The 17,118-nt window shown below is 30.5% G+C and overlaps 2 protein-coding genes across 7 annotated transcripts; one reads left to right on the plus strand and one right to left on the minus strand.

Moving 5' to 3' along the window:
• Positions 1-1,182: 1,182 nt before the first annotated feature.
• Positions 1,183-6,200, plus strand: LOC112771292 (pentatricopeptide repeat-containing protein At5g40410, mitochondrial). 4 transcript variants are annotated; one of them, XM_072226255.1, is made up of 4 exons: positions 1,183-3,348; positions 4,003-4,090; positions 4,603-4,659; positions 5,695-6,200. In XM_072226255.1, the coding sequence occupies exon 1, from the start codon at positions 1,257-1,259 to the stop codon at positions 3,150-3,152; it is 1,896 nt and encodes a 631-aa protein (XP_072082356.1). In that variant the 5' UTR covers positions 1,183-1,256; the 3' UTR covers positions 3,153-3,348; positions 4,003-4,090; positions 4,603-4,659; positions 5,695-6,200. The 4 variants fall into 4 exon arrangements, with proteins under 4 accessions (XP_072082356.1, XP_072082357.1, XP_025671770.1 ...); XM_072226256.1 differs by having other exon boundaries at positions 5,670-5,807; XM_029295146.2 differs by having other exon boundaries at positions 1,200-1,368; positions 1,484-3,348; positions 4,263-6,200.
• LOC112771293 (myrcene synthase, chloroplastic-like) lies at positions 6,048-13,469 on the minus strand. 3 transcript variants are annotated; one of them, XM_072226257.1, is made up of 7 exons: positions 13,164-13,469; positions 11,920-12,175; positions 8,268-8,643; positions 7,262-7,435; positions 7,012-7,150; positions 6,638-6,886; positions 6,048-6,550 (listed from the first exon to the last, which is right to left on the minus strand). In XM_072226257.1, exons 1-7 carry the CDS (start codon positions 13,395-13,397, stop codon positions 6,263-6,265), a joined length of 1,716 nt encoding a protein of 571 aa, XP_072082358.1. In that variant the 5' UTR covers positions 13,398-13,469; the 3' UTR covers positions 6,048-6,262. The 3 variants fall into 3 exon arrangements, with proteins under 3 accessions (XP_072082358.1, XP_025671772.1, XP_072082359.1); XM_025815987.2 differs by having other exon boundaries at positions 7,262-7,480; XM_072226258.1 differs by having other exon boundaries at positions 7,262-7,480; positions 11,920-12,180; positions 13,164-13,313.
• Between the last annotated feature and the right edge of the window lie 3,649 nt (positions 13,470-17,118).

Below are 17,118 nucleotides of genomic sequence, written 5' to 3' on the forward strand. Positions count from 1 at the left end.
ATTTTTTGTGTAACATAGAATTTTTGGAGGATTACATACCTAAAATATTAACTCACCTAACTAACAAAATATATTTATATAAAAAATTTTTGCTATATACAAAGATTTGTGTATTATATGTAAAAATATGTGTGCTATATGTAAAAATTTATGTGCTATGTCGATAAATTTGTGCTATATGCAAAATTTTGTATGTGATACTTCGAAAATTTGTATACCAGAAAGCGCAGAAAAAATAAAATAATGATATATGCATGTATTGTTTTTTTTGCCAAACTTTGCACTAATTTAATTGGACTTAATTACAAAAAGACTTAGTACTTGTTTTGGCGCCATTATTTTGATAAAAAAAATATTTTTTTTAATAAAAAATATTTTTTTTAATAAAAAATATTTTTTTTATTTTTTAGCGTGTTTGGCAAATTTCTAGTAGTAAAAGTAAAATCACTAGAAAAATAAAAAAAACATCTTTTTTGAGAAGCTATAATTTACATCTTTTTTTAAAAAATCTTTTTCTCTTAAAAAAAATATGTTTTTCATGTAATAAATAAACAAAAAAGTATTTTTATATTGTTATACCCAAATATAATTGATAGATAAAAAGATCTTTTTGTATGAGATATCCAAATATAAAATTACTTTTACTTTTTCATAAGATCTTTTTAAAAAAGATAACTTAAAAAAAAGGATATTTTCTTAGAAGTTCACTCAAACAAGCTCTTAGTGCTTGTTTGGGTGCTATTAAATCAATAAAAAAAAAAAACTCTTTTTTCAATGAAAAAAGATATTTTTTATTTTTTAGTATGTTTAACAAATTTTTAATAGTAAAAGTACTAAAAAAAAAAAAAATCTTTTTCGAGAATTTACAATTTATATCTTTTTTTAAAAGATATTTTTTCTTTAAAAAAAATATTTTTCACATAATAAATGAACAAAAAAATATTTTTATCTTATTTTATACAAACATAAAATTACTTTTACTTTTTTATAAAAAATCTTTTCTTAGTCACCTAAACAAATCCTATAATTAATATATAAAAAAATTCTGTTATATGAGATATTCAAATATAAAATCACTTTTATTTTTATAAGAGATCTTTAAAAAAAATATTATTTAAAATAATATCTTTTACAAACCCTCTTACTTTCCATATTTATTAAACAAATTTGAACGTGCTCTTCAACCCTCAAATGCCAAAACAAACACACCTAATGGTTTACTCTTAAAAATTGTAAAATGAATGATGAACGATTGAATGTGGTTCCACGCGAAAATCGTGGCTCGCATGTTTCTGTCTGCACATCAACCAAAGCCTCTATTGTTCAAACTAGCACTCCTGCCTCACTTGCATTCCTTTACTTCCCGCTGTTACTTCCTCTCCCAAGCCTCTTTACCATGCCGTTCCATTTCTTCATATCGTGACCCTCTTGTTACTTTCTTACTCGATGCTCTGAAATGTTCATCCTCTGTCTCTTGCTGCAGGGTCATCCATGCCCGTGTAATCAAATCGCTGAATTTCAGAGATGGGTTTATCGGTGATCAACTGGTATCAAGTTACCTCAACATGGGCTTGATCCATGACGCAGAGAAGCTGTTCGACGAAATGGCCAACAAGGATTTTGTGTCGTGGAACTCCTTGGTTTCTGGGTTTTCGAAAATGGGCCACCTTGGCAGGTGCATCAGTTTGTTTTCCATGATAAAATCTGAGTATGGATTGGAATTGAATGAGCTTACACTACTATCTATTATCTCGGTTTGTGCTTCTGCTCAGGCTAGGGATGAAGGTCAGTATCTTCATTGTTGTGCATTGAAGTTGGGTATGCTGGCTGAGGTGAAGGTTGCTAATTCTCTTATTAATATGTATGGAAAGTTTGGTTGCGTTGACTGTGCTTTCAGGTTGTTTCAGGCTATGTCAGAGCCAAATATGATATCGTGGAATTCGGTCGTTGCTTCCTGCACCCAAAATGGAATCCCCATTGAAGCTATTAACTATTTTAATATGATGAGGATGAATGGATTTTTTCCTGATGAGGCCACAATGGTGAGTTTGCTTCAAGCCTGTGAATTTTTGCCTTTAGGAATGTTGATAGAGGCCTTACACAGTGTAATCTTCACCTGCGGTCTTGATTCAAATGTGACAATTGTTACCACACTTTTGAACTTGTATTCAAAGTTAGGGAGATTGGATGCTTCTAGAAAGGTCTATGCTGAGATATCTAAACCTGATAAAGTGGCATGGTCTGCAATGATTGCAGGCTATGCCATCCATGGGTGTGGGAAAGAAGCAATAGAGTTCTTTGAAAGGACTGTAATGGCAGGTATGAAGCCTGATCATGTTACTTTTACTCATTTGTTAAGTGCTTGTAGCCATTCAGGGCTTGTCAAGGAAGGAAAATACTATTTCCGAATTATGTCTGATGTTTATGGGGTTCAACCCCGATTGGATCACTATTCATGTATGGTTGATCTTCTTGGGCGCTGTGGTCTTCTTAGTGATGCTCGTAACCTGATTATGCACATGCCATTACAACCAAATTCTGCAGTCTGGGGTGCCCTTCTCAGTGCTTGTCGTGTTTATGGTAACATTGATCTTGGGAAGGAAGCTGCAGAGAATTTGATTGCCTTAGATCCGTATGACCCTAGAAACTATATTATGCTTTCCAACATATATTCTGCTTCAGGCCTATGGAGTGAAGCGTCAAAACTGAGGACCTTGATGAAGAGAAATGTTCTAACTAAAAACCCTGGATGCAGCTTTATCGAGCATGGGAATAAAATCCACCGGTTTATGGTGGATGACTATTCTCACCCTGATTCAGACAAAATACATAAGAAGCTTGAAGAACTTATAAGAAAAATTCAAGAGGTTGGCTTTGTGTCTGAAACTGAATCCATTCTCCATGATGTTGATGAGGAGGTCAAAATAAATATGGTCAACAAGCACAGTGAGAAGATAGCTCTTGCATATGGACTTTTGGTTACTAACGCTGATAAGCCACTAGTTATAATAAAGAACCTTAGAATTTGCCGTGATTGTCATACCACTGTGAAATTTGTCTCTCAGATTGAGAAGCGTGTTATCATTATTCGAGATTCAAAGCGATTTCATCACTTTTCAGATGGATTATGTTCTTGTGGTGATTACTGGTAGTGGTCTCCGGAATTTGCTGTGATTGTCACACCACTGAGAAATTTGTCTCGCAGGTTGATAAGTGTGTTATCATTATTTGAGATTCAAAGAGGTTTCACCACTTTTCAGATGGATTATGTTCTGTGGTGATTAGTGGTAGTGGTCTCCGTTGAATCTGGCATCATTCAAATTATTCTTGGTCGCTAAAGCCCATGTGGTAAGAAACTTGATATTTGTATATATATATATATATATGAACGTATTTGTTTATACATGTAGCCGACCCCACTTAGTGGGATAAGGATGTTGTTGTTGTTGAATGTATCTGTTTATGTACAAGTTGTCATAATAAAAGTAGTCTTTGTGTAGCCAGGTAAATTTAATACAACTTTTGACCTTTATTGTGCTGATAAAAGAAAATGAAAACGGAGCATCGATCATACATAAGAATTCAAATCGTCCAAGTAAATACAACAGTTGCGAAACCAAATATGGCATTACATTAAAACCTAAATCAAAGCATACAAGTCATATACGTATGCTATCTCTATTGAAGTATCATAAACATTCAAGTATGCTTTCATAATTATAAATCATATGCATAAAGACATAACAATAGCTTTAAATATAGACAAATCCATAATTTTAGGAATACGTGTATTCATATCCATTCACCAATTGTCATACAAAGCCATACATGATAAACCTTCACATATTGTTGGTTAACTGTGAGACTCTAACTACATAGATAACTATTGAATGCCGTGTATTGGTAAATCGCCTTTGTCTCTGTCACAAGTGGGTTAGAAACATATATTCATTTATCATATCTTTATAAATATTTAAAAATACAACCCATTTTTATTTGCAGTTCCAAGTTGAATGAAGGAAGACCTCTTAGCTGCTCAGTCTCGTGGAACTGATTTGCTGCAACATGGAGAACAATAACTTCATCAATAGTAAGTTCAATAAACTTCACATCTTACCATGCCAAAAGATATCTCTTTATTTTCTTATGGTTGAAATTTCTAAATTAGATTCTGAAGTTTGTAAGTTGTCATGCAAGGGACACCCTTGTTTTGACCTGTGAACTAGATTGTGCTCATAAAGTATTTACAATTGTGAGTGCAGATCAATCCAGTGATCCACAAACACAAAGGTCGTATACAGTCATGAGTCATCTTTTGATTAGAATTCTGCAGGGAAAACAATTTCTGTGAGATTATTGCATTGTATGTGGACTCGTGACGGATATTTTAGCTACTCTAAGATTAGGAATGGAAGAGAAAAACTGTGGGAATCTTTTCTTAAATCCTACAAAGCCCTGCGTTCTAAGTGTATTTTCCTGTTGCACATGTATTTTATAGATACCCAAGAGGGAGGGGTTTTAGCGTGGGGAAAAAGTGAATATACTTATTTTTCATTATTTAAATTTTTAATTATATTTTACAATTCATTTGAAATCTCTTAGATCAACTTCACTCAAGGAACCTCTATTCATTCTTTGCTGAGCTCCTAGTTCTAAGAGGTATGGTGTGCTTTCATCTTTCCTCTCTTTTTGGGGTTCTAATTTCCGGATGTTGGAAATTGAGTAGATTTTAATGATATATTCATGTACATAGGTAGTTGTAGTCTATACATATATTTGAAAATAGCAATCAAATTGGTCCTCTAGTTTTCCCTCAATGATCAAATTGGTCCATTTTCTTAAACATATCAAGTTATTTCCCAGTTTTTTACAACATTAAAAAAGTTAGTCCCCTGTCAACAGACTGGTCAATGACTTAATGGAAAGCTGACCTCGGCTTGACTGGTCAATTGAAGAAAGGTTTAACTTGATTGACAGTTTAAAACTAGGGACTATGTGATCAGTATAAACATGGAGGGACTAATTTTGATTATTATGTCTTATATATTTGAATTTTTTGCTGTAACTATTCTATGGTTGTGACCAGTTCAATTTGTCCAGTTTTTACCAGAAAATCAGTTCATAATTTTTTAAATATATTTTATACAAAATTACGGTTTAGAGAAAAGGACAAATTGATCTTTGACCTTTTTTTGTGAAGACACATAAATCTCTAACCAAAATTAAATATTTATGAGTTCTTGAACATTGGAAAAAATGAGACACATAAATCCTTCTGTTCACTAACAAAAAGACCTATGTGTCTTTACAAAAAGGCTTATGTATCTCGTTTTTCAATAGTCAAAGACTAATTTTGTTAGGGATTTATGTGTTCTTGCAAGAAATGGTTCAGGATCTATTTGTCATTTTCTTATTATTTTATTATATCCAATTTAACTTTGTTGAACTTCGGTTGAACATCTAAATGTCTGAATCTTGCTTCAATCTTGGTATCTGTATCATCTTCTAGAAGCTTTGTTCTTTACCCCAATATCGATGTTCTAGCTTTGTCTTGTCAATCCTACCCTTATGGTTCATCTTTTCCTGTTCGAGACTAGCATTGTAGGGCTGTTAATCATCCTTCACCCATCTAAGAATTTTTTTTTCATTCAACCTTGCTACCAATAAAGAGTGGCCACTTTACTATTTCAAAAGGTATCATCAACCAGTCATGGAGTAACAGGACGTTTGATATATGTGGTTGCATATTTTCAACCCGTCTTCCAACCACTGCACCATCATCAACCCTCTGTCACTGTTTACTGCCACCACATCACTATCAATCCTCTGCGGCTGCGACACCCATGAGCCCGTATCTTCCACAGATCACTTCTGAGGTTTATGTGAGGTCAAGGTCAAGAAGCAAACCTGTCTATTTGTTTCTTGATAAATAGCACAAGATATAAAGCAAACATAACAAGTGATTGATTACTACATAATGGATATAACCTTGTTAGGTGTACACTAAAAATCACCTACCCGTATAAAGTAGAAGGTGGAATACAAAATACACATTGAAAATAGCTTAAATTATACATGTACTCATACACAAATACACAATAGTTGATTTGATGGCTGATTTTTTGTGTGCACATAGCATTTTTGTAATGGGCGTGTAAATCTTTAGCCATCGACATGGAATGAAAATATCATTTTCCTTAAAAGTTATTGCTATTGCTAGGGCTATTTCTAATTATTTTCTAGCAAGCACTGTGTACATAGATCATTGAATGGGTTGGATAATTAATGATCGTATACGGCTCTGGGTTTTAGGATCTTGAATAGTATGACCATCTCCATGTTGGTACATACACAATGACATTCTTGCAAGGTTTATTGCAGTTTCAACAAAACGTTGAGTCAAAGAAGAATTATGAGCTTCTCTGTTCATCTTTTTCCATGTGATGCACAGCAAGGATTTTATATGCTCCCTTGCTTTTACTTCAGAAGCTCCAGTTTCATTCATGTAACATTGAATCCACTTGGGAACATCGCCAGTGGCATTCTCACGCTAAAAGGGGGAAAATGGGAAAAAAAAATTAGAATATAAGAAGATGAGAGTTTTAGATTGAGCAAGATTGAAATTTGGTGTGGATACTTTATATGTTCCAAGGTCGTTGGCAAGCCGTAAAATCGTTGCCGAAAGCCGAACTGTCTCAGAATACTCTTCTAGGGGAACTTGTTCCTCCTCTACAAATAAATGAGGGATTAGGAAGTAAACATGAGTAAGTATAACAGGTGCACTTATGGAAATCCGTGCATTCTCCATGTACTCCTCCAAACTCGGCTTATATTTCCCATGATACCACTTTGCCTCAACCAAATATGATTTGCATAGATCTGTCCACTGTAAATTGTTTAAGAAGTCCATCAAATTTTAAGTCTTTTGATTAATCTAAGTACAATATTGTGTGCATAAAAGTTCATAGCAAAAAATGCTAATTAAGAAAAATAAATCAAACAGTTGCTTACCACTTTCTTTAGATATGGAGCAATGTAACCCCCATTCTTTTTTAGGGTTTCAAGGGCCAATTCAGTGACAAAGTTATGAAGTTCAAGAAAGCAAGTTTTCATGTAATCTGGGAGATCATTAATGGTCCTTGAGTCCCATCTAAAATAAAAATATAAAAGGTAATAACTGTTAATTTCTGTTTTAAAATTGCATATGATATGCAAAAAAAAAAAAAAAAGGGGTATGATTGAGTAGCTACTGTTTAATGACCTGTCAATAGCTTTAGTGAAGAGCTCTAGTTCTTCCAAAGTTCCATGCACATCATAAATATCATCAATTACGGTTATGAAGCAATTAATCTTTGTTATGACTTTTCTTGAATATCCAAGGTCTGGCTCAAAATTTGTTCCCACTGTCCAGATGTAGTTCTCTGCCAACCTATCCCTGGCAAAGCTCAACTTTTCTGCAAGGCCAGTACTTTTCCACCATCTTAAACAAGATCAAACATAAGAAAATGGAAGTGATGTTATAAAATGCGATTTTTCTTGGTACACTGTTTAAGTGGGACCACAAAATAACATGTGATCGAAGTTGTTGTATGTTTAAACTTTAAAAAGATCACATTTTTACAACATTATTTTGAAAGAAAAAAATTGGGAAGATCTATTTCCCATATATATAAGCCATGTAAGTAAGAGGAGTATAAAAACTAAGCATATCTACTTAATTTCAAGTTAAATATACTATAAATAGTTCTAAACTTTCAAGAATGGGAATTGTAATTTGGCAAATTCTATGGCACCTATGAGTTGTTACCTAAATTTTGTTTAACTTAGTTTTTGTAGTAAGTTTTAATTTTTTAAAAATGATTTTTTTATATTTTTAAATTAAATATTAATTTTTAACTTTTTTTTGACAAGTAAGCACCACTTCTTAGACACCATAGCATTCACCTTATAATTTACCCTTTTGAACTTTGTCTTATGTGCAATTTGTTATTTAAACTTTGAAAATGTTCAATTTATCTCCCTGAAATTATAAAATGGTCCAATAAAGGATTTTTGCTAAATTTTCTTCCAAAATGACCCTTTTATTAAGGGATAATTGTATCAAACTATCAATAAAACATCACATGAGGATATTTTTGGATGAAAATTTAACATAAGATCTTCTCTGCAGTATTCGGTAACTTTAGAGACTCAAATTGCACGTTTTCGAAAGTTTAAAGGAAAAACTGCATAACTGGAATGTAACCTTTCAAGAATTTACCACACACCTTGATGTAAACTTCAGTTCCTCTTGATAGATGGATTGAAGACGGTTGAAATCTAATTTAGCTAACTGAAGCAAAGTAGGATTCATGTTCTGTCTTCTTTTGTATGTATTAATGAACCATCGTGCCTCCCACCTAGGAATCCTCCAATGTAATGGAAGCTCCAAAGCATGTTCAGTTAGTAGTGATAAATAGCTACATTCGTTTTGGTTCAAATATTCTGCAAGAAACTTTGTGGTCAAATCTCTTGCTTCATCCAATATTTTTTCTCCTTCCATTGAATAAAATGAGGCTTCATACAATGCTAACATTCCCTGAACATCAACCGATTGGTATTCCTTGAAATTATGCATGTCATCAAGAAAGCTAAGAAAAACATCTGCCACAACAACAGCAACAGCAGCACATAATCTCACATTAATACCATCTCATATATCAACTGATTAGATAATATAATATAGTACTAAGATGGGGATATGACCAAGATAATAAATTATATATTTTTTTAAATATTTTGTTTACGAAAAATTTTATCATAATACAATTTTTTTTTTGTAGTCAGATAGATTGGACAACTCCCAATTCTAGATACAACAACACACCCACACTACACTAAAGGACTCATATTCAATACTTAGTACATTCGCCAAAGTTTGAACCTGGATGCATCATATATTAAGAAGCATATGGTTTTACAAAATTCTTACTTCATATTGTTTGACAATCATTCATTTATTTTTTCGGTATTGTTACACGAACGCTTTTGGTAATCAAGGCTAAGTTGGTTGGGCTACTGATTATTCCAATAAAAATAACCTACACAAAATGCATATGACTCACACACTTCTTCTTTCCCTTCTTTCGTTGCTGTTGCTTCGTTTATTTCTTCTTCTTTTCTATTTTGCATTTTTTTTAGTTTCTCCTCTCTTTTTTTTGAGGGAAAAACAAAAGTAAATAAGAGAAACAGAAAGAGAAAAAAAAAATAGAAAATGCAAAATTTTTGTATTATTATTTATAAAGTTATGTGTTTTCTTTTAAAAATTTCTGTGTTTATTGTCAAAAAAAAAAAAAAACAAAATGTTGTAGAATTTTGTAAAAAAATGATAAAATATAGAAATTTATAAAGTTGAACACAGAAATTTGTAAAGTTGAATACAAAATAATTACATAGACAAAATATAAGAGAAAAAAAATTAAATTAAAAAATTGCAAAATTTTATAAAAAAAAAACATAAATTTAGGATAAAACGCGCATATAAGTTAAAGCCATACCAAAATTTCACAAATCAGCCAAATTAAAAATCGATACCTGAGTCAACCAGAAGCACATTTACATTTAGTTCAAATTAGGGAAATTCGAATTAAACATTCACAGTAATTCGAATCACACTAATTCGAATTATACACACGCACACTGAGACACTAATTCAAATTGGGTAGCTTCAAACTACTCATGTTTTGGTGCCTATAGTAATTTGAAACGGGGTGTTTCGAATTACTCATTTTTTGCCTATAAAAACAGTTAGAACCAACCTCATTCGAATTACAAGTATTACTATGCATCAGCTATTACAAATTTTTATAGCACCCCTAATATTTTTTAAGTCATTGTTTAAAATTATTCTGCATGGAATAAAATCCTTTTTGTGGTATAATTTAAATAAATTTATTAAAAAAATTTATTAAAATTTATATTTACTCAAATTTCAAATATAATAATACTCTTTTACATAATTAATAATTTAAAAATTAAAAAAATTATTTCATTTCATGCTAAACAATTAAAAAAAAGATTAAATTTAAATGTAAATATTCATATATGTACTCAAATTTTAAAAAAATGCTCTATTTTAATCAATAATAATTTAAAAATTTAAAAGAATTATTTTATTCCATACAAAACTTTTTAAAAAGAAAAAATGAGCTATCAAACTATTTAATTAAGAGACTTTTTTAAAATATTCATGAGCTATCAAGAATGCGTTAAAGAGTATTATATATAATTCGAATTGATAGGTTATCAATATTTTGAAAAAGTCTCCTAATTAAATATTTTGTTAGTTTTTTTAATGTATGGAATAAAATATATTTTGTTTTATTTCTAAATTATTAATTTTTTTAATAAATTTATTTAAATTATATCACAAAAAATATTTTATTCCATACAAAATAATTTTAAAAAATAGATTAAAAAATGTTAGGAGTACTATCAAAATTTGTAATGCCTTAGTGACTTAGGTAAATACATGCATGTACCTAAATTTTAAATAAAATATTCTGCCATAATAATTTAAAAATTAAAAAATATATATTTTTACTTACCTAAGTCGGTATTCATAACATCTTTTAAGCCATTGTTTTTAAATTGCTTGCATGAAATGAAATATTTTTTTTAATTTTTAAATTATTAATTATGTAAAAGAGTATTATTATATTTGAAATTTGAGTAAATATAATTTTTAATAAATTTTTTAATAAATTTATTTAAATTATACTACAAAAAAATTTTATTCCATGCAAAATATTTTTAAAAAATGACTTAAAAAATATTATGGGTGTTGTAAAAATTTGTAATAGCTGATGCATAGTAATACTTATAATTCGAATGAGGTTGGTTCGAACTCCTTTTATAGGCAAAATATGAGTAAGAGAAAGTCTAGGGGGCCAGCAGATTTTGTGGTTTTTAGCCATCAATTAGCCATCAATGATATTTTTAATGGTGTGAGATTGCATCTAATGGTATACAATCATTCAATTTCCTTTTAATGGTTAAGTGCTGCCCAGAATTTAACAAAAGTACTGGCCCCCTAGCACTCCTCATATGAGTAATTCGAAACACCCTGTTTCGAATTACTATGAGCACCAAAACATGAGTAATTGAAAGCTACCCAATTCGAATTAGTGTCTTAGTGTGTGTAATTCGAATCAATGTGATTCGAATGACTGTGAATGTTTAATTTGAATTCCCCTAATTCGAGCTACATGAAAATATGCTTCTGGTTAATTCATGTATCTATTTTCAATTTGGCTGATTTGTAAAATTTAATTCATGACTTTGATTTATATGCACGTTTTACCCATAAATTTATAAAGCTAAAGACATAAATTTGTGAAACTGAACACAAAATAACTATATAAATAAAAAAAAAAGAAAAAGAAGAGATGAAAATAAAAGGAGGAAGAGAAGAAAAAATATAAAACTTATTTGCTATTATTTATAAAATTATATACTTTTTTTCAAAAGTTTTTTATTTATTGTCAAAGAAAAAAATAACAAAATGGAAAAAATGTTGCAGAATTCTGTAAAATAATAATAATAATAATAATAATAATAATAATAATAATAATAATAATAATAATATTATGGATGATGACTCTATTTCTAGGCGAAAAATAAAATCATAGTGATAAAATCAATCTTGTTAAGAGTGTTAGTTTCGCCGCAGTAGTTTCTAGTTCTTTTTTTCTTAGGTGTCTATCCTGACGGTAATAAAGAAAATAATAAAAAAAATCTAATATAAAAAAATCAAATATAAATATTTTTTTAGCGACATAAATTAATTCAAAAAAGTATACTAAAATATTATGAATTTATTCTTTGGGAGACAAATTTGGTTAATAATTTAAGAGCACTCGGTCGCAAGAGATTAAAAACCTGTAGAAATGTTATAACCATGTTGCCTTAAGAGCCTGAATTCAAGTGCTGTGACATGTAAACTCTTCTTCTCGGAGTTATCCATGTAGTAAATATTGTTCAATATGTTCCATATTTCATTGTTAAAATGATAAGCAATTCCAAGTCTTTGCAAGACATCAATGAGCTCAAGTTGATCAAGCATCTTTTCCACTTTGCAAAGGACCATCCTTACTTCTTCCCTTAGCACTTTAATTTTCTCTTTGTATGATTCTTCCTGCGCTAATAATTATTAGATACATGTTGGCCTCAGACATTTTTAGAAGAGAATATATCAGAATAATGTTCTAGGCCAGCACAATTTATTGTTTTTAGCCAATAATATTTAAAAATATTTGCTAAAAAATTATGCTAAATTGTTGAACTAAAAAAATTAAATTATTGGCTAAAAATGCTGATGGCAATATCTACTTTATTATCTATCTTTGGATTTTAGAATAATCCTTAACTTAACACCTAAATTCTTGCTTTGCTTGCTTAGTTAAGTTGGGTGTTCCTAAACTCTAACTTCTTGCTTTAGATAGTCAATTGAAGAATTTATGTAAAATAAAAACATTTCAAATCATGTCCTTAACTTAAGGGTGATATTTTTGAATCGCATACTATTATATTAAAAATCAGTCTTCAAATTTATTTTATTATATATTTATGTATAAATATATCTGTTGTTTAATTTATTTTTAATGTGTATTTTATATTTTAACATATATTTTATAAGTGAATGATTTGATAGTTTATTTTTTGCATACACATAATATATTAATATTATAATTATTATATAAATGAATACATAAACATTAAAAAAAGGGGGTTAATCTATATTATCTTGGTTTGATTCCGATTTTATTATTTTATTTAAAAGAATACTGAGATGGGTTCTTTTTTCATATCCTGTTGAGTAGAGCACATTAACCTTATCTTCTTTATAGAATTTCTTTCTTTTTTTTTTTAACCAAATTTTAATTAGATCCTTCTTCTTAAATTGCAATTTTTTATTTTATGTATATATCTAGTTACAAACTTTAAATTTTATGAATCTAATTAAAAACCTGATGTATATATAAAGATTTGTAAAATATTTTTTTATTTGTATCCATAATGTAAAAGGAAAGCTAAGCTCCAAGTTGTTTAAGAATAATGTGATTTGATAAGCAGAATATAGACAAATAATATAACACTAGAAAAATGAAAGTAAGAAAGAACACCTTATAATCAGTATTCAATGATTGGATATATTCATAATGCCAAATTGAAGGTTGGAAGTTTGCCGTGCGTCGGAAAATTGTCGTATTATCATTATTTGAAGCTTTATTCAATGGTAGGCATTGAATTTGCGAAGGGATATTTCTCTTTCTGGTTTCAATAAGTGATGAGTTTCTCTCAAATGGAAGCATTTTATTGAACCCAAGTGTGAGTGAAGAAAGGTGAACAAGAGCCATGAGGTGTAGAATGAAAAGCCAATCTCTATTGTGTTATTTACTTGAATATGGATAATTGTTCGTGTAATGAGAATGGCCACAAAGAAGCCTTTTTATATCCGAGGATGGATACCGAGGAAGTCCTATATTTTCAATTAGAAATTTAGAATTGTCTCTCTTTAAAACCCAAATGCATTACACGTGTTTGTTGTTCACTTACGAGAAATGATATTTAATTTTTCTTTATTTTTTTAAATTTATTTTGAAACACCCAAAATATAAATAAAAAAAAGGGGTTGTAAGCAGAAAAATTTCCGTTCACCCAAAACTTAAAGGACAGGCATGCATCGTCACAATATTTTGGTATTTTCTCGCATCCAACGTTTTAATAAGGTTATGGACAATTGGACACCATCTTTTCGTACGAAAAAGCATCTTTTTGTGGAAGAGACTCACTTCATGTACTATTTTTCCTTTTTTTGGTGAGGAGAAACCTGTTTGTCTCACTCTCGACATAATGATGCATGGATTTGAAATTTTTTAAATTTTAAATTTTATTTTAAAAAATAAAAAATATTTTTTTATTATTTATTTTACAAGATGAACTAAGAAAAAATAGGTTGGACTAAAAAAATAATAAAAGAGAAACTATTTAAGAGTGAAAAATTACACTTTACTATTTAATCTAAAAATTTAAATTTTAGATGATCCAAATTTATTATGCACAACATGACAAAGTAAAGATATGTATAAACTTAACCGAAATTATGAAGACTGGATCGGTCATCGAACCTCTCTAGTTATTGATTTATTGATTCATTAGTTCAATAAATTCAAATATGATTCAATTAGAATAATTATTTTATAATAAAATAATAAATAAAATATAAATAAATATACTAAAATATAATTATAATCTAATATAAACTTTAAAAAGTCATTCAACTTTAAATATAATATAGAAAAAATTAATAATTTACAAACACAATGCAATTAAGTACAATTAATTAAGTCCAAACAAAAATGAATAAGGATGAACTAATGAAGTAAAGCACAAACACAACATAATTAAGCAGAAACAAAAACTAATGAGGATGAGCACAATTAAATCCAATAAAAACACAAAATATCACAATTTCAGCAACACAACACTAGGCAAAAAAAAAAAAAGAAAAACATAAAATACAGAGCAACAACACAATAAAGTAGCCAAAGCTAATTAATAATCAATTAATCATTCAATAAAAACACAACATTCAATAATCAATATGATTTCTGAGCATTGTCCTTCGATCTGAGCTGTCTAGACAAAGTATGACGAAGAGCGATTGAGCGCGATGGACGACGGCGACCAAACGACAACGAACACAACGACAAGCAAACGAAGACTAGATGACGACCACATCATAGGTGAATGAGGAAACATGTTGGTGACTTGGAGCAACACGACTAGATGAGGACAAAAGCTCCTGAGCATGACCGTACCGGACGGCGGCGGAAGCGTGGCTGAGCAAACAAATTAAAGACGACGGATGTCAAGTTCGAGGAAGCAGTTGTATCGGTGACGGCAAACAGAAGTTGGAGACTTGGAGCACGAGGAAAGCTAGATGAATGGACAATAGACGACAGACTTTGAGTGCGACATATGATAGCATTGTGCCATTGCTTGCGGCAGTGGTGATGACTAGGATTTTTTGGCTCTGAGTTTCTGTGATTTCTTTCTAAATGAAAGAAAGAAAGCGAGAAACGGGTAGGGGGGAAGAAACAAAGGAATTTGGAATCTGACCTTTTGTGTAAACCAACCAAGTCCCAATTTGGTCTGACTGACCAGTTCTTGATCGGTTCAATAGTTTTCTAGCGGTTTCTAAAACGGAGGTTTCTCAACATGGACCGAACCTTAAAGTCTCCCAGTTCTTGGTCGGACCAATTTGACCGACCAGTCTGGTTCGATTTTTAGAACCATGAAATTAACCAATTTGAGTTAGTCTAATAGTTGGCAGATTAAAAAATGTTGTGGGAAACAAAAAAAAGGTGTGCAAAATTTTGTTTTTATTTGTCTGAACAAAGAATTTCTAGATTTTACTGTCAGCTTAAAATTAGGTTAATTGGAGTTAATACTTAAATTGGACCCTAAAATTCTTTTCGAGCTTCAAGTTGATCTTTGAGGTACTATTTGTTTCCAAAGATTGAAGCAGAAATTGGAAGACTTAGAATCAGTATTGTGTTTAGTGGTCAAAGACTGAAATTGAGATTTCAGTCCCAGGACCTAAAATTTTAATTCCTTCAGTACTTCTAGAAAGTGTGGATATAAGGAACTGAAATTTCTTAGGATAATGACTGAAATTTTAATAACATTTTCTTCAATAACTAAGGATATATTAGTAAATATTTTTATTTCATATTTAGATATTAAGATATAATTCAGTTTTGTACACTTTACACCAAATATAATATAGAGATTTAATTTAGTCTTTGTCTTTCAACCTCTCTTTTAAACGCAGCCTTAATGTTCAGTTGTCTCAATTAGGATTCTGAATTTTTCACTCAGTGACTCACGTTAACCCCTACAGTGATTTCGGTCATTGTCGTATTGACGTGGCATGATGACGTAAAAAATTGATCACATGAAATGAAGTGATGAGATGTCTATTAGTGACATGTGCCATGTTAATGTAGACGGTAGTGCACATGTTCTAATATAATTTGTGTATGTGTTACTAGTATGTTATCATTGTAAGTGATTCAATTTGGTCCTTAAATGTTCATCAATAATTCGTTATAGTCCCCAAACTAGGAAGCACTTTTGATTTGTGCATACGCACAAGGGTGATGTGTATGCACAGGTCATGTTTTCTTAAAATTTTTTTATTTTTGATTGTTTGGCTTTTTCAACAGCTTTTAAATTTCTGTAACCCCTGTATAAGGTCTGATAACCAGTTTTAGACTCTAGAATAAGTGAGTATATTGAATGCATTAAATTGAGATATTCCTGGATAAATGTTGGTTAAACCAGATGACTTTGTTGTAGGGATGGTGGCTCGTCCTGTCCGCTGTTAGGATGGTGGTGTTATTTTGCTCACGAGATGAAGGAATTGATAAACTAAATGACAGTGTGGTTAATGAACCTAATGATTTCAAAAACTGATCAAAGGACATTGATAATACAAATTGTGATATGATTTACTGTGCTGGCAAGGGCTGAGGTTAATCTCGCTTGCATACTGATCTAATATGTATTCTGGCAAGGGCAGTGGTTAATCTCGTTTGCGTTCTGACTGATGTTTACTCTTGGTAAGGATGTGGCAAGGATGGTGGTGAATCCTGCTTGTATCGAGCTGAGTTATGCCAAAATAAGGACGGTGGTTAATCCTTCTTGTTTCGTAGATCTCTCTGTCTGCAAGGTGATAGGGCACTAATTGTAAGAACTGAAAATTTATTTATCCGTTTAATTGAAAATAAAATAATAATTTAATTGTTCGAAATAGGTTGAAAAATTTAGACATATTAATTTGAAAATTTAAAGGTGAGATTTGGATTCAGTGGATTTTTTCGAGTGAAAAATGCGTAAAAATGCGTACCGGTAATTTTGTAATACCCTAACTTTTAGCACCTCATGTTCATACTAAAAGTAAGGCGTTACTAACCTAATTCCTTTTATTATCTATTTAATATTGAGCCTTTATGCATAAATCTATCGATGGTTTTACTAAAACTTATAATTTTTTCAACGAGAACAAACAAC

The sequence above is a fragment of the Arachis hypogaea genome, chromosome 18 (genome assembly GCF_003086295.3).
Source record: "Arachis hypogaea cultivar Tifrunner chromosome 18, arahy.Tifrunner.gnm2.J5K5, whole genome shotgun sequence".
Taxonomy (NCBI): domain Eukaryota; kingdom Viridiplantae; phylum Streptophyta; class Magnoliopsida; order Fabales; family Fabaceae; genus Arachis; species Arachis hypogaea.